The sequence below is a fragment of the Larus michahellis genome, chromosome 4 (assembly GCF_964199755.1).
Source record: "Larus michahellis chromosome 4, bLarMic1.1, whole genome shotgun sequence".
In the NCBI taxonomy this organism is placed as follows: domain Eukaryota; kingdom Metazoa; phylum Chordata; class Aves; order Charadriiformes; family Laridae; genus Larus; species Larus michahellis.
This window is the reverse complement of record NC_133899.1, coordinates 73,917,424-73,940,933: the sequence shown is the minus strand read 5'-3', so window position 1 is coordinate 73,940,933 and position 23,510 is coordinate 73,917,424. Positions and strand designations below refer to the sequence as shown.

Here is a 23,510-nt window from a genome sequence, read left to right as displayed (position 1 = left end):
CTAGGAGGGGGTACTGCGCAGCATGGCCCGACACAGCATGTAGCGCTCCTGGAGCATTGTCCACCAGCACCTGAGAGCTGAGATGGGCAGGCTGGCTGCTGAGCTGGGGATTCAACAGACACCTGCTCCTGCTGCAACCATAGGGGCACCCAGGTTTGTGAGGATAACTCCCTTCCCCTCCCCAAAGCACATCAGTGCAGCTGGGCACGGCACAAGGCAGGACTCTGCCTCACTAGTTCTGCCGTACAACGAGACCCTTGGTCCACTGAAGGGGAAGCACTGGGACCTACCCACTGCCAGAAACGTCATCCTGCAAACACACCTTCAACCCATGTGGGTTGCCCAGGGAGGTTGTGGAATTTCCATCCTTGGAGGTATTCAAAAGCCATCTGGACACGGCCCTGGGCAACTGGCCCTGCTTGAGCAGGCGGGCTGGACCAGACGACCTCCAGAGGCCCCTTACAACCTCAACCAGCCCGTGATTCTGTGAAGGGGTCGTGTTGCTTGCAGGAGAGCTTTGGGGTAGGAGTAGGAACATCAGAGACATGAGAGAAAAGAGGCAGGACTACAAGGGAAGCAAGAAGCTGAGGACAGAGGAGAGGGCAGGATGCCCAGGGCCCAAGATGAGGTATTCAGCCTCTACATCATGTTCTGTCAGGTGGGCCAGCACATCACATTGGGGAAAGTCACCAAGGATAAGATCTGTTGGGCTCAGCTCAAACACCACCCATCTCTGCTACGAGCCTATCTCCTGCCCTTGCATTCCACCAGGCAGTAGAGGCGAAGATGACACCAAGGGAAAGGCTGGGGCAGGGTCCTGTTGGACACAACAGTGATCCCGACTCTTATGATCTCCCCACTCCTCTGCCTGGGCTCATATCCTACAGACAGGGTGCTCCTTCTCTCTAGCACTGTCACCAGTTCCCAAGCCTTCTGCTGGGGACAGACAGGAGAGAAAGCCTTGACCCAAAACCTCAGCCACCCAGAAGACACTGGGGGTTTCTAGAAGCTGCCCCCAGACTGGAGGCCAGCAGCTTGGCTCCCTGGTGGTACAGGCAGGCTGCAGGCAGGCCTTCATCCAGCTGGGTTATTCCTTTGGGGTCTTCGTCCCACCATCCGTGTGTTTGAAGTGCAGTACGCAGCAATGGCAGTGCCTTCTGAAGATGTGGTTATAAAATCCAACGTGAATTAGCTGCAGCTGATCCAAAGCTGATCCTTCCTTCTGCTCGTCTTCCTCTGTAGATCACTCGCAACGTTGCTCAATCTTAAGGTAAAGTTAAGGTAAAGTTGTCACTTTTTCTGCAGCAGCAAGGGCCTCTCATTTGTTTTTCCATGCTACTAATCTAATCCAAAGGTTTGTTTTTTGGATTCCTGCTTCATAATCCAAAAAATCAGGATTGGGCGATAGGAGTCGAATGAGGAAGATAATACCTCTCTTTTTCTTCTTCAAAACCACCAAAACCTACACTAGATAAAATAAAAGGTATAGGACAAAACAGGGAAAAGAAAGTTTTTTAGCTTAGATTCTTTTTTTTTTTCATTTAAAACCAAATTTGTTAGTGACCATCCAGGGGAAAAAGGTATTTGTTGCTTTGATCCTACAAGACCTACAAATATTTTTAATTCCTCATTATTCCTGTGAAGCCCCACCTGGGGAGGCAGTAGGAGACTTTCCCTGGTGGGTCACACCAGCTCTTGTGACTGAGCTTTTGAACTGGGGAAGATCTGGTGACTGATCCAGGAAATCCTCTTCTCCTTGAGACGACGACCCTGTCCTGATCCTGGCTGTTGCTCCTGGTGTGGAGCATTTCTCTGGTAAGGGCTGACAGGTCCATATGCAGACCCTGGAAGATGCTCACCTTGGCAAGACCGTGCAACATTAGCAGAGTCATCCGGGTGGTCTGGAAACACCACCATCTGCTCTAACCCCTCCACTCTTGAGGGGGATATTCCTTTGGAGGGGGATCCACCACCTTGTTGCTAGCTCCACATCTGATCCAGCAGCATGTGCTTCTCCTCCTGCAGCAGGATGGCGTGGTGATCCCAACATGACTGCTGCTGCCAGCATGTCCATCTCCCCCTGTGCTGCCCAGTGTAGCGTGCTTCTTCCTCTTCTTGCCGAGCACCTTCCTCCTGGGGCAGATCTCCCAAACGTTTCCAACTCTTGCTCCCACGTCAGTTTTGCCTTTGCTTTCCCTCTCCCTGGACCTGACAATGATGTAGCTCCTTTACATGGCGTATGGTGCAGCCATGATTGCCCATACCCTTGGTTAGTGTGTGCCTCGGCACAGCCCTGGTCTATGAAGGCTTGATCAGCCCAGGGCATGACCAGGAGACAGCACACGCTCAGCACCGTCCTCACAGGCAGCATGGCCACAGCTGATGTGTTTTGGCTGGTGGAGAGAGAGCAGGTACTGTGGTGCTTGCCTTCAGACCCCTGTCAGAGCTCTAGATGTCCTCTGAGGTGTGGATGATGCTGGTGACAGGAGCCTGCAGCAGCAATGTGTCCCAGGGGTGGAAAAGGGTCTGGGTTGGTGCTCGCTGTTGGGGAAGAAGGGTCTGATCCTGCCCACAGAGCAGCAGTAAGAATTTGGGAGTTGATTTTGCCAGGCTCCACGCAAGGAAAGGGCTGGGACAGAAGTGACATGGGCCAGGTGGTGGCAGATATTGAGGACCAGCCCTCATGGCTGCTGCTGTAAAGTCCCTTGCAACCCTCCAGGGTATCCCAGTGCTGTCCTGCCATCAGGAGGAGGGCCAAGATCCCTGCAGGTGGAAAGCCATGGAAGAGAGAAGAGCAGCAACAAAGGCAAACGCTGCCCAGCTTGCACCGCTCTTCCAGTGAGGTCCTGTCCGGGAGGTACCAGAATGACAACAACCGCTCACAGGCTGAGCTGGGTGAGAACCAGTCCCTGGGAAGGAAGGATGGGAGAGATGAGGGTGGGGATAAAGTGGAGAGAAGTGGCAGAGAGCTTTAACACAGCTGGACTGGGAGAGGACTGGTTTCAGACTGGTAGAGCCGGCAGCAGGGATTTGCCCAGCAGGACTGGGGAGCACAGCCCCCAGGAAGCTGTGCCTGCTCTGCTGGGCTGCAGAGATGAGAGGTCCCTGGTCAACAAGGGAGGAGAAGCTGGAACTCAAGCCATGCACGGTCTAGAGCTTGTTTGCAGCTTGCAGCTATGGCCTGTGACAATCTCTTTAAGACGTGCTGGGATTGCATGTAGCATCACCAGATGCCCTATAGCACCACGGCTTTCCAGTGCCGAGGCAGGGGTCCAGCATGTTCTACATTACATTTTGTGGGTATTGCAGGTTTCCTGAGGAAGTATTTCCCAATAAATACAGCAAGCCATTACCAGCATTGCGCATCTGGGGGCATCACGTGAGGCCAGCACACTCCAGCATCCAGTGAAGGTAAGAAAGAAAACGTTGAGCCCACTGTGTGCTGAACGCCTCCCAAACGCTCTGGAGCTGCTTGTGTTTGGTTTCTGAGTCTTTTTACTTTTAAAAGTTACAGTTGTGAGACTCTCTTCTTCCCTCTAGCGTCCATTTAAAGACGTTCCTCTTGCTCTTCAAATTCAGCTAAAGCGGCAGCTTGCCTGGTTGCATGTGCGGTCACTTCCTCAGGCACAGGTTTTACATTTATCAATGATAGTGCAACTCTCCATCCAGGAATCTGCCATTTTATTTTTCTGGTTTACACTGTGTCATGCAGGAGGATCCCGTTGCAAGGCCGTGTTCCCCTGGCATGCTTAAAAAAATTACCTCAGTTACTCCCTTAATTTTAGCACGATCACGCTGAACTCCAGCTGGAGATGGGCAGGCGTAACGAGGTTTCTGATGGCAATGGAGAAAGGACGCGCCAGTGGCGGATGCCTTGTTTGAGGGACAGGTCAGAGCAAGCCCTTGCTCTTGTGGCCTGTGTGAGAGCATGCTACACCTCCTCTCACATCACACAATTTGTCCTTGGGCTGTAGGAAACCAGTGAAAAAATACTCCACTGCCCTCAGGCTTGATCAAGGCTGTCACCACAAGGTTGTCTTTCTTCTAGTGACAGCAAGAGACCTCTCAGGCAGGATCTCCACTACCTGAGTCACCTCCTAGCTAACTCAACTGGTCTCTAAAAGTCCAGCCAGCATCTCCCTCTTTGGGGACAGAGATGACAGATACCCCCTCTTTTGGGAACAAGGCAGCAGACCTGCCCTCCAGATGCACCCGCAGTGGGCGAGCTCTCCCCCTGCAGCACCAGCTCACAGTCTGCAGGGGCACCTCGGATTCAGTCCAGGACAAGCCCTCCTTGCTGTCCCACAGCCGCCCTGCCCTACCTGCCCCCCTGCCCGCACCTCCCTGGAAGGTCCAAAAGCTTCGCAGGCCTGCTGCCCCAGCTGTCACATGCTCCCGTGCCGTATCCACTCTTCAAGGCTAGTCCTTTGCCTCAGTCACCACATTTCCAGTACCCCTCAGGGGAATTTTAGAGGAGCAAGATGCTGCCAACAGTAATAAAGGGCCAGAATACTCTGGCATACCGAGAGAGCTATTGCAGGGCAGGATTCATCTCACCTGGCACGGGTTGGTACCAAGCAGACACCTAAGTCACCTCAAACCCTGTTTTATCAATGGCCAGACTGGCACTACTGGAGCATGAACCATCTGACTGATCATACCCCAGAAGCATCCGTGTCCTACCATGGGTGCAGACACTGCTCATGGCAATGAGCCCGAGCATGTCAGGCTCTGAATATGGTGGCAAGACAAGAAACCATGTAGGAAATGATCCTGAGCTGACCTGTGATTTGTACGTATCTGAAGAGGAGGAGTGTACAAGACTTTCCCTCCTGAACATCTCCTGGGCTTTCTCCTCCTCAGCAGCCAAAGAAAGTATCTCCTCTTCATCTAGCAATGAACGTGAATTTGTTCCAAGTGCAAAGCAACCCCAAGCCTTCATTGAGAGTAATGGTGTCGGTAACGAGCACGACAGCCACAAGCCCTGTGCAAGAGGTGGGCTGTGCACACAGCTGCGAAGGGGACACTGGACGGGGCTAGCATCCCCTTCGGCCTGTGCCCAAGTGGGACTTTAAGGTCCCTGCAACAGGCTGGGCTCTGCAGAGCCAGGAGGTGCAGAACACAATCCAAGTCTGAGCTGGAGCTGCCTTTCCTTGTCAGGGCCCATTTGTTTGGGTGGTATGTCGTCCCGGACACGCTCCCTTCAGGAGGAAGAAGCATTTTTAGACATCGAAATAACTGGCTAGCTGGCACACAGCTCCCTGCTTCTCTCTCCCATTACTTTTTAAAGCTCCAGCTGAGCAGAGCCTTTCAGTATGCAGGGCAGCACCAGCCACTCCAGCAGAGCTGCTTGCGGGACACCAGCTAAGTGATCCTGAGAGGCCTCCTGGATGGACCGTGCTTCTGCTAACACCACAGCATTGTCGCTTTGGACCAAATCCCTCTGGTCCCAGCCCTACTCCCTGCAGGGCAGCTGCCCCCAGCTAATCACTCCCTCCCTTAGCAGCTTGTGCTGATGAGACTTAGCTCCTGTCAGAAAACTCCTCCCTGTGGTGCTTATTTATTAATAGGTGAGGGGGGAGCAGCTCTTGCCCCTCTCTCCTGCTTACACACTAAATATCAATTTGGCAGCTGGCAGCAAATCCCATTAAGGCAGCGAGATACTTAAAGGCATGAGCAGCTCCTGGCCCATTACAAGAATGAGGGGATGGACCCTGGTAATCTACATCTGAAACTGGTCACATCCAACTGGAAGCAAGGATCCCACCAAGATAAATATTAATAGAGTCTGCAAAGGCAGGGATGGGAATAAGCTCATTCATTAAATGACTTTGTCCATATTCAAGGGACCAATGCAGGATTTCTACAGAGGAAACAGCAACAAGAAACTCCCCATATATTTCCCTTTTGACACAAGAGAATCAAATTCACTGATATCCCATCATGCCTGACATTTCCTAATTAGCCTTTTAAAGCCCTGCCTGGCTTTTACATTTTCTAGATGACAAAGGTGGAAGGTGGATGAGCAGAGGCTAAAACCAGAACAATAATTTCCTCTGTGGATCTGTTATAGCTGTTCAGATCTGATCTGCAACAGCCCTCTTTATTTTGCTTGTCCTAGAAACTGCAACAGACAACAGCAAGGCAGCTCTGGGAAACCTTGAGGTGCACCCGCTACTGGCAGAGAGGAGACTACCAGCCCTTCTTCCGCGTTAGGTCAGGCTGTGATCACAAGCTTGCTCTCTTAACAAGCCTCCCTGCTGCTACATGCACAACAGCCTGGCACTGGGTCTCGTTACGCATTTAGCTTCAAAGCACATACTCCTGGCACATACCACTTAGCAGGTCACATCGCCCAGAAAGGATGCAATGAAGGTGGCATGCTAAAACCTCATGGCTTCGACAGAGCTTTTCACCAATGCTTGGCTCTGCTACCTGTTAAGCTTTCATGTGCTAAGAACTAATTAGTCTTCCTCCACTCTTTGTGCCAAAACCATATTAACAAGATGCATGCATGATGGAGGGAAGTCAGATTCCTACTGGTGCCACTGCTCTGTTGCCAAGTCACTTCACCTTCCTCTCCGTATGCCCAAACCCAAACTCTGCCCTGCTGGGTAATACATCTGGAGATCCACCTTGGGAAAGCAATGCCCAAGAGCTAAGCATTGTGGCTTTGCTGAGCACAGGAGCATCCTTCTCTGGCCTCCTGCCCTGTGCTCTGGGCATGTGGACAGCAGTGCAGCTCGAATTGAGCATGCCTTCCAGAAAAGCATGGGGCAACCTGCTCACAAGGTCTATCTGCAAGCAGAGCTTTTGCTTTCCTGCACATAACCCAGAGGTTCAAATGAGGAGAGTGGCATCAACAGGCTGCCCTGCAAGTGACCCAGGTCCCCCAGCTCTCAGCATCGCCGTTTTCTGCTGCAGCACAGTGCCACTAGAGTCACAGAGCTCATGCCAACTACTTCACTCCTCAGGCCTTCAAGTCAGCTCTGGACACTAAATCCCCACGGTGGCATCGCCAGGACACAGAAGAACATGGCTTCAAGCCCGTCTCACATACTCATCCCTACCAATACACACCTGAGAAGGTGCTGGGTCACCAGCTGATGCAGTGATCAATGGGTAGAGTGGACACCTTCTCCTGTCTCTGTACACACGTGCCACGCCACTATACAGCACGCGATTGCCTTGGTTAGGCCATCAATGGGGCAGAACTGGTTAGTAAGGGGTGGGGTGGCTGCTTTGAAGGTCACACACTGCCTGCACCCCTGAGAGTTATCACTGGGGTACCTGAAGGGAAGTTAAAACAGGAAACCCTGAGTTAAATGGTTTTGATGAAGCCCTCAGTGACTCTTACTTCCCACACATGAGGGCAGAGCTTTTTTTCTGACCATTTCTCCAAGCCCTCTCCCCCACCACAGAGAAGCTCCTTGCCCCACACACATACAGAGCCAAGTTGTGTTTGCTGCAAGATGAGCACCCGGGCGCTTTTGAGGGTACTTTCCAGATTTGTACCCAGAGTGTTGCATCTGCAGACGCGCACGTGCAGACCCGTCTAGCTGCCCCACTTTCCACGCACAAAAACTCACTTATGCTTTTTTTTCCATCCACCCCTTTGAAATCAAAGATGCAAATTGAGAAGGAGGCTCCGAATATTTGGAGAAGACAGTCCTACCCATCACCCACTGATACGACCCTGGCTACAGAGAAGGGCCTGATTGTCCCCAGTGCCGACTGCCAGCGAGGGCTGCAGACTTCAAGCAGGCGGGGAGGGCGCAGAGCATTTCTGAAAACTATGCTGCCACTTTCTTCTTTCTTTTACAAGGTCAGATTTTTTTTGGGTGATGGTCATGGTCAGTGACACTGGCAAAAAGTCAATTTTAGGAACCCATTTAGGGACACAGGGACTGTTTCTGGGCAACATCTGGCAGGAAATCCTGCCGGCATCCATAGTATTGCACAGAATCACATGCCACGTAGTTTTTAATGATTTTTGATGGATGATTTCCTCTAGGACTCACCAAAACTGGGCAAACTAGTTTCAAGCTCCAGACTATTTTGTAGGAGAAAGTGGTGCAAGTATTACCATGATGAGATGAAGTTTGGGGCTTTCTCTATTATTCTGCTCCTCTACATTAAGCTGACCAGTAGAAAGGAGACATAAACCAATTCATTAACTCATCATGTAATTACTGTTTTATCAACTGATTTAAAAATATATATCTAACATAGTAATTTAAACTGGAAAAAAATGTGATGACGCTTGATTTCAGACTGCAATAAAGTTGTAAGGCACAGTCATTTGGATCAGCATCTCTCAGTCTGCAGTCACTGAAACAAATGTTTTGAATCTCAACCAAATATAAAGCAAACGCCCTATTGAAAAAGCAAGAGATTACTCCCTTACTTCCCTGCCTTGTCTTTGCTGCAGCATTACTTAAAATTATCCAGTCATATGAAATTGGAAAGTCTATTTGATCTTAAAAAAGTAGAGGTGGGATGCCTGACTCTAAAGGCACAGGCAAGGGATGCTCTGACACCTGCTTAGAGCAGTCAGCTCTGCTAATGAAATTCCGGTATGCAATGTCTATCCATAGGACGCAAGAGAAATCCTTCCAGGTAGCTATGGAGCAAAGAAACACGTTAATACTGGGATGAGCCACTTGGTCAGTATTTGCTCCCCCAGCGATGCAGGCAACGAGAACCTCAGATGCCTGTGAATGGGGTGAGCTCTGGTGGGGGCATAAACTCTGAAACCACCCAGCCTTCCTGGGCTCTTCCTTGGGCGATGCGCCCCTCCCTTACACCCCGCTCCAGCCAACGCTCTCTCTTAAGCCCTTGGCTTTGTCCCTTGCAAGTTAAACATCCAGGACTGCAAAAGATACAGTGCGGTGCTGCTGCTAGGTCAGGCAGCTGAGCGTGAGAGGGAATGCCGTGTCCCTCGCCTCCTCCAGTGCACTCCACAAACTGCAGGCTCCACACTCTGCTTGGTTCAGCGTCCCTGCCTGACTCACAGAGCAGGGCATGGTGTGGATGAGAGGAAATACATTAGGACTTTTCCTGTTTTAGTGCATGTAGGCTGCAAAAAATAACCACGTTTTTCTGTAATGAGAGGTTGATTAGCTCTTCTCTTGATCAGCGGGTGCTCTTTAAAGAAAGCATTTCTGGACCAGCTGTAGCCTTAATTGAAGCAAATCATGTCATTTGTTTGAACTGCTCTACTTGCACAGCTCTGTGTTTAGCTTGCACAAGAAGCTGAAAGATAGCATTGATCCTTCAAGACTGTGCTGTGTACGTGGCTCCAACACACGCTGCCACCTGGGTATCTTCTAGGACCGGGGACTTTTGTTCTGAGATGTTGTTGAGGCAGCGGATCTGTCTGGCAATGACTGCAGCATGGCCCTTGCAGTCAGGGGCCAAGAGGCGTTCATCAGCCCAAACTTCTCCAAGGCTTTTGTGGATGAGCAGACAGCTGGCTGCTGGTGGTTGATCCCTCCAGGAGGGCTCTCATCCATGATGGGCCTGAAGAAAAGAGAGAAACACTGCAGTGAAATTGCACCCTGGGTCTGGATATCTGCATTCTCCCCACCAGCTCTGCTGTCTCCTGCTCTGAAAACTGAACCGAAAGTTGCCAGCCCTGAGAGCAGCACAAAGCACAACAGCTTCCCTCACAAAGCATGCACTCTCTGCCTATACTGCTCTATAATGACCACGTTAACTTCAAAATCAAGGTGTCGTGTCACAATTCCTCAGCTTTATTTCTTCAAAGAAGCAACATGATGCTAATCTTACAATAAGCAGTTTCAGAAATAACCATGTTTTGGTGCATGTGACACTTCCCTAATGCCTACTTTATTTTCCAAAGCTGTTTCTAACATGAATTAATGGAAGTTTCAAGGGAAAAAAACTTAAGTGGGTTGTCAAGAACTTGTTCTGGGGTTCTTTGTCAAGTTGTCAAGAACTTGTTCAGGACCCAAGGAGAGTCCTGAACAAACGTCACTACAAGAGCTCTGCAACAAACATGGGCATCAGCCCTGCATGGGGAACATGAGAATGGAGCACTAAGAACACAGGAAATTTCTGGGCTATTATTCAAGAAAATAGAAAATTTCCAAGACTCAAGCTATAAGGAATATGAGAAAATGTTTCATTTAGCAGACAGACAAAGGTAAACGTCAGCACAACTGAAAGGAGTTCTTTTTACAGAACAGGCAGGAGACTCCCGAGACAACACAGAAGTCTGCATGTTCCTGCTGTGAAGACCCTTCTGTTTTCCCCAGTCACGCTGCAGGCAGTGCTGCTGGCAGGGCGCATACCTGATGCTTGTTGATCCAACAGCTGCTTGTCCTGAAATAGGACTTTGCCGGCCGGTGCTCCCAGCAGGCTGGTGCTGCCCTTGGGATCTGGAGGCAGCTGGCATGCTGCGCTGGCTCAGAAGAGCAAGTTCCTTGCCCAGAGGCTGGGCTGAAATTTCTTGATGACCCCTTGACTGGCATCGCTGTGTCCACTGCCTGTCCTCCTCTTGGCTGGGTATTTTTAGGCATCTTACCCTGTGATTCCTCCTTTGCCGGGGTCTTGCTGCAACACCCGTTACAGATGCAGGTGAAGGGCTTTTTGGAGGGGACGGAATTACACAAGAGTTCGCATTGGAGAATACTGCGCCTTCCTGAGCCTGTGACGAACCTGAAACTGGCAGGGAAGCGCAGTGATTCAGCAGTTTATCATAGAATTATAGAACCATTTGGGTTGGAAAAGACCCTTGGGATCATCGAGTCCAACCATCAACCCCACTCTACAAAGTTCTTCCCTACGCCACATCCCCCAACACCACATCTAAACGACTCAAACACATTCAGGGACTGTGACACAACCACCTCCCTGGGCAGCCTATTCCAGTGTCTGACCACTCTTTCTGTAGACAATTTTTTTCTAATGTCCAGTTTGTCTTACGCCTAAACGACCAGCGAGTAAAAAGTTTTGGAGAAGGCTACGCGATGGAGCTGGGTGGGCAGATGTGTCCCAGGACACACAGTGATGCTGGCCTTGGTGAATTGCTTCCTCTGATCGTTGGGAGTTTGAGTTACTCAGCAACCTCCCTTCCAGTACTGCTGGTGATGTGCCAAGAGAACTGGACCTGTGCATAGCTCAAGAGGGACAGACCAGCTCACTGATCCTCTTGTTCTCAGGCAGGATCACACCTGCATCATTCCTGGTGAGAGCTGACACCCACTTGTTTTAAATACCCGAGGACCCCATCCAGCAATCTGAAATTCAAGGCACAGGAACAATCACAAATGAGTGGATCCACTTTTTTAAAATCAGAGGCAGAGGTGTAAGGATAAGATCTTGAGATTAGCCTTAAAATTATGGAAAGCACCTGACCGCTAGAGAAAATATTGCACTACATGCAAGGCTGCTATCTGGCTGGTCATATTTTAGCCCATGTAATCCTCCAGAGCAACATAAAGAGAAGAAAAATCTTGTTGCTGATTTATGAATATAACGTGCATGCATATATGCTTAAAACCATTCTATAAATAGCAGGGATCTGATTGCTCTTGTCTATTAAAAGATCCAACTGTACCTAAGTGCCTGATGTGCAGGGTCTGGGGCGGGAACACAATCTAAAGAATCTGCCACCAAACCCAGGCCCAGAAAGTTCAGCTTTATAGCTCCTAATCGATGGGGATGTATTTTACTGCTTAGGTAACCACACAAAGCTGATATAAAATTTCCACTGAACAGTTTTCATCATACTATATGCTTTAAAAAGGCCTAAATTTCATAGGGTTTTTTTTTGTTTTTAAGTAAAGACACTCTGAAAGACTAGTATGCCTGACTCAAGAGCCCGAAATAACACTCAATGACTTCCAAAGAGTGCAGATTGTACGGATCTGATGCTGCAAACACTCTTACATGAGAGCGGTTCTGCTCAGATAACTTGTCCTTTCCTGGTCAGAAGGATTGTTTCCAGCAACAAGTTCTTTTGTGAGAAAATCATATTGGGTAAGACACAATTCTGAAGTTAAGTGTTGAGGCATTTAAATACCTCTCCAAATCTTGACACAGTCTCAAGTCACAGAGGTCAAGTGTATTTTTAACTGCGTTGCTGAATAAAGTCTATCAGTTGCTAAAGTTTTGTCAGATATTTGCTCTGCAAAACGTATATGTCTACTAGTGACAGAAGGCAAACGCTGCTGTGTTTGTGATTGTTTGAATCTTGGTTATTATGGCCAGCTGATTTGGGATCTGGGTCATCCTCCCCCCTCCCTGCCCCCCCACCTTAGGTAATACTAGCTTTCAAACTGCTCCATCAATCTTGTAACCAAATCCTAGCAGATTTGGTTACAAGATGAGCAGATCTATGCCCAGCCGCTCACTTTCATAGTCCTATAGGGCATGACACTGGTAGCCTTTGAGATGTTTGGGGCATTGTCTACTCAATCTACAAAAATGATGAAATCATAATAAATCATATTCAATCTAAAGAAATTATATTAAATCCATAAAAGATCAGATTAAATCTAAAGAGACCATGAGATCATAATCTAAGAGTTCTGCAGTCACTGGACAACTGGCCATTCCTTGAGATTTTTACCAACAGCTTTTGTTCTTTTTAAGAAGATATTGTTTATATTACTGTTAATACACAAAGGCTTTGAATAGTTTAATGATACTGCTGTTTTACCTAAACTATATTATATTTTTCCAAATTTTAATAGATCCATTTTTGCCCTTGAAAGAAATGTAAAACAAAACCTCACATGCTAATATTTATTGAGGCAAAAAAGGTGATTATTAACAACAGAAATAGATTAAAGTTGTACTTTTGTATGCTCCTCTACTTGATATGTATTTGGAACAACCATTATTAATGTTTCTAATATTCTTAAATATGATATTCAACAAGTAGTGAAGAGCAGGAATTCTACTTTCGTTCATGTAAATGCAATTCCAGAGATGCCTTTGGCTTTGCTCCTGAGTAAAAGAGCACGTTTCATTTTTCAATTCTTTACTGAATGCATCCCTTTGGTTGCGTACCTTTCCAGAATTCCCAGTTGCCCGGTTAAACCTTAATCATTAGCTCAGCCATTATTTCCACCAGTGCCAACTGGGGTAAAATATAGCTCAGTTGGAATGACAGTATTTTAGACTTACCTGGCATTGCCATAAATTAGTTACACAAGGTAAAAGACAGTGGCATGTCCTTCCACTAGATTTGATGCTATGCTGGTGTAATATCAGCTTTGTTCCTCTTAATTCTACAGATCCATGCTGAAATACATCAACTGATGGTCAACACAGCTGGCCACCATGTCCTGCCTAAAAACTGCAATAGATTACTTAGAGTCTGGCTCTGCAATGATATTTCCATATTGGTGTTCTAGAGCACAGAAGCCAGATCTCATAACATACCTATCTACAAAAGTTTAGTAGCATGTGTCACTACCCGATCTTAACCCTTCCCCGGAGGTTTAGGTCCAGTACCTGAAGAAGACTGGGAGAGACAGGAGTGGCAAGAAGAATCAAGTGAAATCCTTTCAATGAGGTCCTCATGACAGGTCTCCCTCAACTCGTCTTCGCAGCTGTCAGTCAGGCTGCAGCCTTCACCCTCTTCCTCATCACTAAGAGTTACCTTCAGTGCTTGGGCGGCTTTTTCTTGCTGACCTGTTTGCAGGCACCTGGACAACATCAAGTATCACACTGTTAGTTAGCCTTTGAGTTGTGAATATGTAGCCAGCCAAGTGCAGCTTGGCATGGCCACACAGGCAAACACTCAGGCAGTGGATTTAGTCACACACTGTGATTTCCCACTTTCCTGGAGACATGGAAAATCGTTCTAAATGGATCATCCATCTAAGCTGCCTGTGTCTGATTATCTGAAAGTGTCCTAACGTTAATCAAGTGAAATGGGGCAGATATAAAATACTACACAGTGGAGTAAGCTCAGAGAAATAAAGCCAAATAAAGTAAAAACTTCCAAAGCCACTGTTATCTGTCTATGAGATGGGGGAATCTCAGCATGGCGTCATTTTCCTTTCAGCCTTTCATTTGGTTAGGCCAATACGATGGTTGCAGAAAACCACACCCACTTTCACTTCTTTTACTGTCTGAAGGTAGACACTGTCAGGGCCAAGAATGTCTTACCAGTTATGAAAAGTCATTTCCTTGCTCTTTCTAAGCAAGCAAGTCCACTCTGCCTATGCTGGTCTTCAGCCTGCTCTAGAGGGAGGTGAAAGCCTCCCCCAGGTTTCTTCCCCCTCGCCCACCCCGCAGATGCTCCAGCAGGGAGGACCGACTGCCACCGGAGGGACAGGGATGCAGGAGGGCAAGACTATTTCCTGAAACCGCCACCAGGTGGCCAAAGAGTTTATTTTATTATTACAGCAGAAAATGAATGCCTGTTTTATTGCACGACAAGATTTCTCCCGCAGTCTCACCGCTTGTGCTGCTCTCTCTGTACTCTCAGTTCAGAGGACACATCTTCCTGGTGCAGAGCTCCTCCACTTCCAGACCCGCAAATGTTTTCTGTCCTCAGACGGCACAATTTCAAAGAGCTCACTGCAAGTGGCTGCAAAATGAGAGAAGTTATCTTGATAATCTCAGGAGCTCTCCCCAGCTCAATTTCTAGATTGTGGATTTTAGAAGTCATCAAAGTCCGTTATTAGTCCTGAGTTTTCAGATCACCCCTCACCATTTCCTTGCTCTTCGGTTTTAAGAAGGCCCACGCCCCAGTGGCATGCATTGTTACAGCTTGAGGAACCCAGAGTGGCAGTAACAAAAATGTTGATTTATCTCTCGCTGGCATATAAGCCTGTAGCATCTATACCAATAAGCATATTAAGACCCATACCACAGAAGCTGCATCATTCCGCATGTGACCACAGACCCTTTCCACATCCTAGTTTATAACACACAGTAATTCACTCGAATGTTCAAATTTGTTTCGGAAAAGCTTCCAGTGCTCGGGCAGTGGCAGCAGAGAGACAAGGGAGGGATACGTTTTTTCCAGCGGTTCTTTAACATCTGTTGTCAGCATTAATTGAGACTGCCGACAGCACAGTGATGCAGGTGTCCTGTGCATGCCATTTCCCTGATTTAATGCAGCCTGTTTAAACATACACACATGCATCCGCGCCGTGTTGAACCTCAGGGCCCACAAAAGCTAACCATGAATTCTATTAGGACAAGAGGAAATGGCTTCAAGTTATGTCAGGGGAGGTTTAGATTGGATATTAGGAAACATTTTTTCACTGAAAGGGTTATTAAACATTGGAATAGGCTGCCCAGGGAGGTGGTGGATTCACCATCCCTGGAGGTGTTTAAAAAAAGGGTAGATGTAGTACTTAGGGACACGGTTTAGAAGTGGTTTTTGTCAGGGTAGGTTAAAGGTTGACTTGATGATCTTAAAGGTCCCTTCCAACCTCAGCAATTCTATGATTCTATGATGAGCCAGACTGCACCCCATTACACACACGGGTATCCTCTCACTAAGTTACTGCTGAAATGAGCAGGCTGATCCGCTGGGCTGGGGTACCACCCGACTGTCAAGAGGAACAAACGTTGGCTGTTTGTTCCGCCAATAGGAACAACCTTGAAGCACTGGAAGGAACTGGCTGGATGGTCGCATCCAGAGAGTGGTGGTCAATGGCTCGATGTCCAGATGGAGAGGGGTCACAAGTGGTGTCCCTCAGGGATCTGTACTGGGACCGGTGCTGTTCAATATCTTCATGAATGACATAGACAATGGGATCAACTGCACCCTCAGCAAGTTTGCAGACGACACTAAGGTGAGTGGTGCAGTCGACATGCCAGAGGGACGGGATGTCATCCAGAAGGACCTGGATGAGCTAGAGAGGTGGGCCTGAGCAAACCTTATGAAGTTCAACAAGGCCAAGTGCAAGGTCCTACACTTGGGTCAGGACAATCCTCGTTATCAATACAGGCTGGGGGATGATGTGATAGAGAGCAGCCCTGCGGAAAAGGACTTGGGGATACTTGTGGATGAAAAGCTGGACATGAGCCAACAATGTGCCCTTGCAGCCCAGAAGGCCAATCGCATCCTGGGCTGCATCTAAAGAACCGTAGCCAGCAGATCCAGAGAGGTGATTCTCCCCCTCTAGTCTGCTCTCGTGAGACCCCACCTGGAGTACTGGGTCCAGCTCTGGAGCCCTTAGCACAAGAAGGACATGGACCTATCGGAGCGGGTCCAGAGGAGGACCACGAACATGATCAAAGGGCTGGAGCAACTCTCCTATGAAGACAGGCTGAGAAAGTTGGGGTTGTTCAGCCTGGAGAAGAGAAGGCTCCAGGGAGACCTTATAGCAGCCTTCCAGTACCTGAAGGGGACCTCCAGGAAAGCTGGGGAGGGTCTGTTTGCAAGGGCACGGAGTGACAGGACAAGGGGCAATGGTTTTGAACTAGGGCAGGGCAGGTTTAGATTAGACATTAGGAAGAAGTTCTTTACACTGACAGTGGTGAGACACTGGAACAGGTTGCCCAGAGAGGTGGTGGAGGCCCCATCCCTGGAGACATTCAAGGCCAGGCTTGATGAGGCTCTGAGCAACCTGATCTAGCTGAAGATGTCCCTGCTTACTGCTGGGGGATTGGACTAGATGACCTTTAAAGGTCCCTTCCAACCCAACACATTCTGATTCCATGATTCTATGATTAGCGATCTGACTATTTACACTAACATCAAAGAAAAACTGCTGAAAAAAATCTTCTGCTTCACAGCTGTTATAGAAATGCCGTCAAATTTTGCAATCCTGCCTTGTGCTTTGCTCAGCCAGGATGATAGGAAATGTACCGCCAGCAGCCGATGTGTGATTTTCACATGTTCCTTTAAACTGATGGTTAATTGCTGGTAGCACATGGGCATCTTTGTGACATCAGGGCACAAGACTCTCCGTCCTCAAGACCGATTGTATGTTGGGGGGCTTTTGGGCTACAGAAGAGAGTGAGCCGCCACAAGCCACAGTGGGAGTTCAGTTTATCCCAGGATTTCTGGGGGTCACCAAGCAGGAATATGAAATACAAGAAAAACATACACCTAGCTTTTGCCTCCTTGCACGCAGGGCCTTGGTGGGGTTCCCACATATAACTTGACCGAATCCTAAGAAAAAAAAGGAAAAAAAAAAATTTTACTCCAGCGTTTAACAAATGGTGCTGTCAACATCAGTGAACATCATTTCCCATAGATAGGAAGATGTAATATTTCATGGCATAGGTTCACAGTGCCAGCTGGCATGGCCTGACACTGCTGCTAAGAGGCAGTTTCTGTTTCTACCAGAATCTTTCTCCTTCTGCTCCTGCCCTGCCTCCTCCACTGTGCTGGTGCAAACATTTGTGTGGCGACATGGTGAGTCAGATCAGGGAACAGATCCAGATTAAAACTAAATATGCTTTTAGGGTTTCTTTTTTTGTTTTTTTTTGCTGGGTTATTTTTCAGATGGATCTTGATCAGAATCAGGTTCCCCACGTGACTACGCAGATGCTCTTGCCAAAACAAGGGACAAGGCAGCAAAGGGGAAGGAAGCAGCAATAGAACATTGGGTGAAACTGTCTCTATCAGTACTGCTAGCTACCTAAAAGTGCACAGGAAATTATGGTCTCATAATTTCTGTACTCAGTTTCCATGTATTTTTCCGAATGTGCATTTAGCTGTTTGCACTGCATCTAGTTCATCATCCTGAGTCGTACCTACAGCAAGGAACTGAGGTGGGACTGGCATCTGAGAGAAGCAGCTCACAACACTGGGAAAACGAACACCATCTTCCTATCTAACCTGCACTCTACGGGCAGGTGGAGCTCCACCCTCAAGCTCTTTCCAGGATCCAAGGAAGGATGTCTTGGGAAGTGCTAAATATTGTACGAGAAGTGAACTCCCTTTCCATCCAGCTGTCCCCAGCAGCTGCTAACTTGGCAGCACTTTTGGGTGGCCAGGGCATGAAGGTCAGTGGTACACCCGTGTTTTGGGCTAGCCTGTAGATCAGGTATGTGGAGTCAAGGACCTGACTCCTCTTGCTGAGGGACCCACCTCTGGAAACCCAAAAGAAAGTGCTCATTGACAGCAGCGGTGCTGCTGCAGTGTGAGACGGCAGTACACAAAGTCTGAGCACATGACCCAACAGGGAGTGAATGTGCACCACCACACCTTTCTAGGGGACTACCTTGGACTACATTCCTATGACTGAACAAGAAGGGCCCAGATGTGACTTAAATGAGCCCCAGCTAGGCTGACGTGTAACGTAAAGGACAGAGCAGGACAGCTTTTGATGAGGTATGAAAGGTAACTTCAGCAAGGGAGCACCACTGGAGTATGGGGTTGTCAAGAGGGACAGCAGCACATAACGTATGGGGGTGAGGGGCTGAGGAAAGGGAAGCCCAGATGACTTCCACCTTCTGCTCCAGGGGGAAATAAAGGAAAGCCCACACTAGAGCATGTGAGTCCCATGGAAGAAAACATATGCTGAACCTGATCTAGCAGAGGGATGGGTGGGTGGTATTCAAAGCACCCAGGCTTTCATCAGCAATAGTAATGTTCAGAAGGAGGTGGAGGTGTGGGAAAGAACAGGATTAAAAACCATACATTACCATGTGTCAAATCACTGGAGTCATCTTCTGTGAACAGCTCTTTAGAAACAGTGGGATCTGGAAGAGGACAACCACTGTACAAGAGGCGGGCACTGCTAGATCTCCCTGCATTAGCAGACCACTGCGCAGTTCCAGGTCTGGAAGTTGTCGGGGGTCTTGGGCTGCATCCAGTCTGCCTTGCTACTGCCCCAAGATACGGATCTAAGAGAGAGGTTTCGCCAGTGTAAGCATAGTCATGCAAGGCTTCAAACCACACCATCACCATATACTGTCAATATGGTGACTGCTTCTGCACACCCGGAGCTGTAGGGGACAGAAAAACATGTCATTGCAGCTACAAAAAACATGCTGGAATGAGTCACACCTGGAGACAGAGGGCTTCCTGGTGCCGCACGCAGTCCCCCATAGCTGCCCTCTGCAGATAGAAGAACCTGGGGACCCCCAACTAAACCGAAGTCCCTTCCCACCCTCCTCCTGCTCCTGGACACCAGAGACTGGCTACTGGCTGAATATGGGGTTAGAAACCACTCTGTGCTCGCCATCTGCCTCCGACTGTCCCAGAGGTGGGCCTGGATATGTCCAGGGCTCTGCTCCTTCCCCTGCCTGCACGCCTAGGGTAAGAGTAAGCTGCCTCTCATTTGCTGCCCACCTGCTTGCAGGGGAACCACTGCAGGCTTGCCACAGGCACAGTCCAAGCCCCCAGTCTTAAAATATACTGCTTAAATGCCCAGGCGCAACGCAGATGGTGACGGCCACCTTACCGGAGCTATTACTCAACCAAATGCAAATCACGTCCCAGGAATCATGGAAACCTGGGAATGGCAGTAACAGATTTTTCCAGTACTGCCTCAGAGACAGATACTTCTCCACCACAGAAAGAAAGGCGAAAACCGAGTTTTTGTAATGCTACAGGGCAGGGTGGATTATACAAAAGCTAGCGAAGGCAGACAGAGCCTTGTCCTCTTACCTGTCCAACCACCGACTGTCCCAGGAGCACAGCACAGCTGTAAGAGCAGCATGTGCAGCCAACAACCCATAGGAGAGGGAATTTCATTTCAGTGCCTAGATGAATAGCGTGCTTTGTAAAGTGTTGAGCATCTACCAGCTCCACAGTAGAGCCATCAGCTCTGTAATAACATGGCCATTTCCTTAACAGCAGAATGTTAGGGACCTTTAGAATATCTTGGCCATAATTGTTAATACAAACCCATGAAATACAGAGTGCATGAAAAGTACCTGAGTCAACATTGCTATAGGAAAGAAAAAAATATGCAGATGTCTGAACCTGACCATATGACCTCATCAGTTTAGAACAAGAATGTAAGTCTGCTTACACTAGGAAACAATACAAATCCACAATTTTGTGCTCTGTCCCTACTGTTTCTGTCAGCTCACTGTGTTAACTGGTTTTCTGAACCATAGCTGATGTTGCCAAAGCAGGATCACTGAAGGATCAGATTTTAATGGATTTTTTCCCTACCATAACTACTATTACAACTAATGATTTGGACCCACAGGGATTAAATAAATGACAAATGTATGTAGTTATTCCGAAACAAACTAAATTTTTAATGGAGTACAGTTGGCAGGCAAACCACAACTGGGGGGGCTGGGCAGCCAACTGCATTGCCCACACTAATGGGAAGGAACAGGAGCAGTTATAGGAAATACTTTCTAATATTTAATGGTAAGTGGTAAAGTGCATGTAGCATGATACATAAAAGCATGGACATTTGAACTATAGCCAAGGCCACAGGCAAGGGGACAACAGATTTATTTTCAAACCATTTACTCTCTGCTAATGAATGTAAGGGACTTAATCACAGAGGCAAAGAAAATGGAACAGATCTCTTACAAGACCATACAATCTCAGTTGCTAGGATGATGCTACCACTGAAAGGTGGTGACTAAATCGCCTTTTCTATTATTAAATTGGAGTAGGAACTCCTGCTACATCCATGCTACATGGGATCGACTGCTACTATGGAAAGGGCTGTGACCAGTTGTTATTGAAACATTCCTTTCCAAGCTTTGCTTCTTCCCATCGTGCAGAACGAACGCTAAGTACAGGCTCTCAGCTACCGCTGGATTTGCTTGATCATCGAGAAATCATCTGCATTTTTCTGATCTTGATGCCCAGTTTAGGAAAGCTTTCATTTAAATCCGCACTGTGCTCAATTCCAGCTTCCGCACTTCCCAAATGAAGAAGACAACATTCTTTATCCCTTTGCTATAATTAAACATTGGCTTTGAAGAGGGCAGCTTACTCTTCATCTTTCTTTTTCCCACATCATAACCTGAAAAATGAACCCTGATAGGAAACCTGACATACCTAACCATGAAACGTCTCCAGCTAAACCACCTTCCTTGATGGATTCCTTGATGATTAGCCAATCCTCATGCATCTTCTTGGAAGGAAGGAGAGCAGTCTGGCTTGCTGGTATTTCATCCAAATACTCCAAGTGGGGAATGAGTTTTTTTACTTCAGCTCTGTAATTATAATCTGGTTCCTGGAAAAATTGAGAAAGTGGTCACTTGAATAGTTCATTTAACAGACTGTGGACTTACACCAGCAGCACAGCAGTGTTCAATTTATATGACTGCCATATAATTTGAAATGCCTTCTATGAGGCAAACCTATTCACCTCATTCAATGGAAATAAATACAGTCAGGAGTTTCATTTTACTGTGCTTTCTCCTCACATAATTTCTACTCAAATTGATTGTGAACACGTCCTGAACAGAGCAAACACATGCTCCCCGCCCCCGAGAAAAAAAGGCTGCTTTGCTGTTTACCCACAGATGACTGGCATTTGTCTTTGTTATATTATGTATAATGTATAAAGTGTAGAAGGCCACTGATGCCCACAGAAAGCCTGGGCACTCTCAGCATTCAGCCAGCCTCCCTCCCTGCTTTTGCGGTTGTGTGGTTGCTGCATCAATACTCAGATGATAGGAAGACTTGAGAACATGTTATGAGCATTGCTACACCAGCTGATGGAAAAAGAAAGAGCATTTCCATAGATCATGTTTTTACGCACACCCATAAACGAGCTACAGCAAATGAACTGCACTGATTTTCTGGGGTAGTCTTCAGGATTTTGGTGTGTGATATCATACGCTGTTAGAAGCGATGGCTTACTTCAAACTACATTTTCTTCTGCAAGAGGCCGCATGCCAACAGCAGGTGCACAGAAGGCTAAAGCGAACTGCACTTGGGTTTCTTTTCTGTGTGCTGGAAAAACAACGTGATTGCTCCCAAGGCATAGGAACTCAGTGTGACAGCCATGGGGGAAAGCACGGGTGCAGCCCCCTTCTGCATGCATGGGTGGAACTGACATGTATAAAACGAGCACAAGCTAATGCCTGGGGACCTCTGAGCAGTAAGTCCAATCCAGAACATTGCAAACTAGGCTGTTTTGGTGGATTCTGGCAGTAGAAAGGCACCTTCACATGGCATCTTTGTCTTTGGGAAAACTTAGCAATACCTCAGGGTCAACTGGGTCATGCTGCTTTGCAATGGGAATATTTTTGGTTAAAATAGTGTCAGATTACAAAAGGCATCAAATGGTGATGGCGATCTCTTCTACTTAAAGAAAGTAGAAAGCAAAAGTGCACTGCTACTGGCAGAATATGAATGCACAGCTACCTACAAATCAATTACTTCATGCAGATAAGTGTTATGCTTTTCCAGACATTGCATGCAATATCAGAAAACCGCACAAAGCCAAGTCCTCATTCAACACAGAGTTGTCAGAAACAGAAATCTTTTTGTGGGACCTGGCTGGCTGTATGCTCCCTCCCTCTGCACGATGCAGCACCGAGGCTGGCAGAGGGAACTCGCCAAATAAAGCTCGTATTTTTTTGTTGTTAAGAGGCAGACACCAGATTTCCCTAACTAAGCTTTTAATCTTAATTTAGAAAATGAGTCAACCAATCGCCATGCTACCCTGTACTACATGTACTCTGAACAGCGCCTGGGCTACAGCCAATTTCCAGCCATGTCCTGCTGGAGGGAAGCATCATGTTACGCTCATGTTACGTTACTGCAACAGAGGCTGCAGAATTTATCATCAGGTTGTTGCTCTTGGTTTAGATAACAGGGAAAGATGAGCTCATCTGAAAATCAAATTACAGACAGCAAACAGGCCATCTGAAGAAACAGCAGTAAATTTAGCTGGACCATTCCGTAGATTAAAAGTAAATAAATAGGAGAGCTTTTACAGAGCTGCAGCAACAAACTACAAGCAGGAGCTTGAGGAATTAGAGCTGGCCACCTAGGGCACACCAAAATAAGCCCTCATCTATTCTTTTCTATATTTCAGGTGGCTTTTCTATACCCCGAAGAAATGCAAACAACATAGCTGAAACCAAGAAAGTGACAAAGCCCATGGAGAAACTCTTCAGCAGCCGAAGGCAGGGCCGGCTTTGCAACCGCCCCAGGGCTAAGCAGTTTCTCAACATGGAGACTGGGTGTGAGACTACAGTGAACTTGCAGTCTGCCTCTGCTACAGCTCGGAGTAAAACATACCATCGTGTGGACCCCCTCAACAAATTCGGGCTGGCACAGGAGTAGAGACGGCCATTCAGCCTGGAGAAGAGCAGTAGGGCACACCACCACATACCACCCCTCTTTGAACTCCCGTTATGTGACAACACGCAGCAGCATCCCAAGGACTGATGTCCTCAGCTAAACAAACCAAGGGCAATCTGACATTTCTCTATTATAAGTACATTTAAGGCCCGATGATGTCAAGTTAAAAACTACGTCCTCCAGAAATACCACTTTTGTTGAGCGGGAATGACAAGGTAGCAGAAACAGACTTTCTATGCTGTTAGGATATACTACACCATTTTCATGGTAGGAAGCTATGATAAGGAAGTGTCAGAAGTTGTATCTGTCTCCATGGGAG

General features: G+C 47.7%; 1 protein-coding gene across 1 annotated transcript in view; it reads right to left on the bottom strand.

Moving 5' to 3' along the window:
- Positions 1–8,154: 8,154 nt before the first annotated feature.
- Positions 8,155–23,510, bottom strand: part of LRRC56 (leucine rich repeat containing 56) — a 66,368-nt gene continuing 51,012 nt past the window's right edge. Inside the window, exons 8-14 of the mRNA XM_074582455.1 lie at positions 20,930–21,107; positions 18,598–18,798; positions 17,052–17,116; positions 14,442–14,572; positions 13,489–13,682; positions 10,317–10,689; positions 8,155–9,522 (exon numbers count right to left, since the gene is read on the bottom strand). Of these exons, the coding sequence (XP_074438556.1) occupies positions 9,330–9,522; positions 10,317–10,689; positions 13,489–13,682; positions 14,442–14,572; positions 17,052–17,116; positions 18,598–18,798; positions 20,930–21,107 (1,335 nt within the window). The 3' untranslated portion in view covers positions 8,155–9,329. The remainder of the gene's footprint in view (positions 9,523–10,316; positions 10,690–13,488; positions 13,683–14,441; positions 14,573–17,051; positions 17,117–18,597; positions 18,799–20,929; positions 21,108–23,510) is intronic.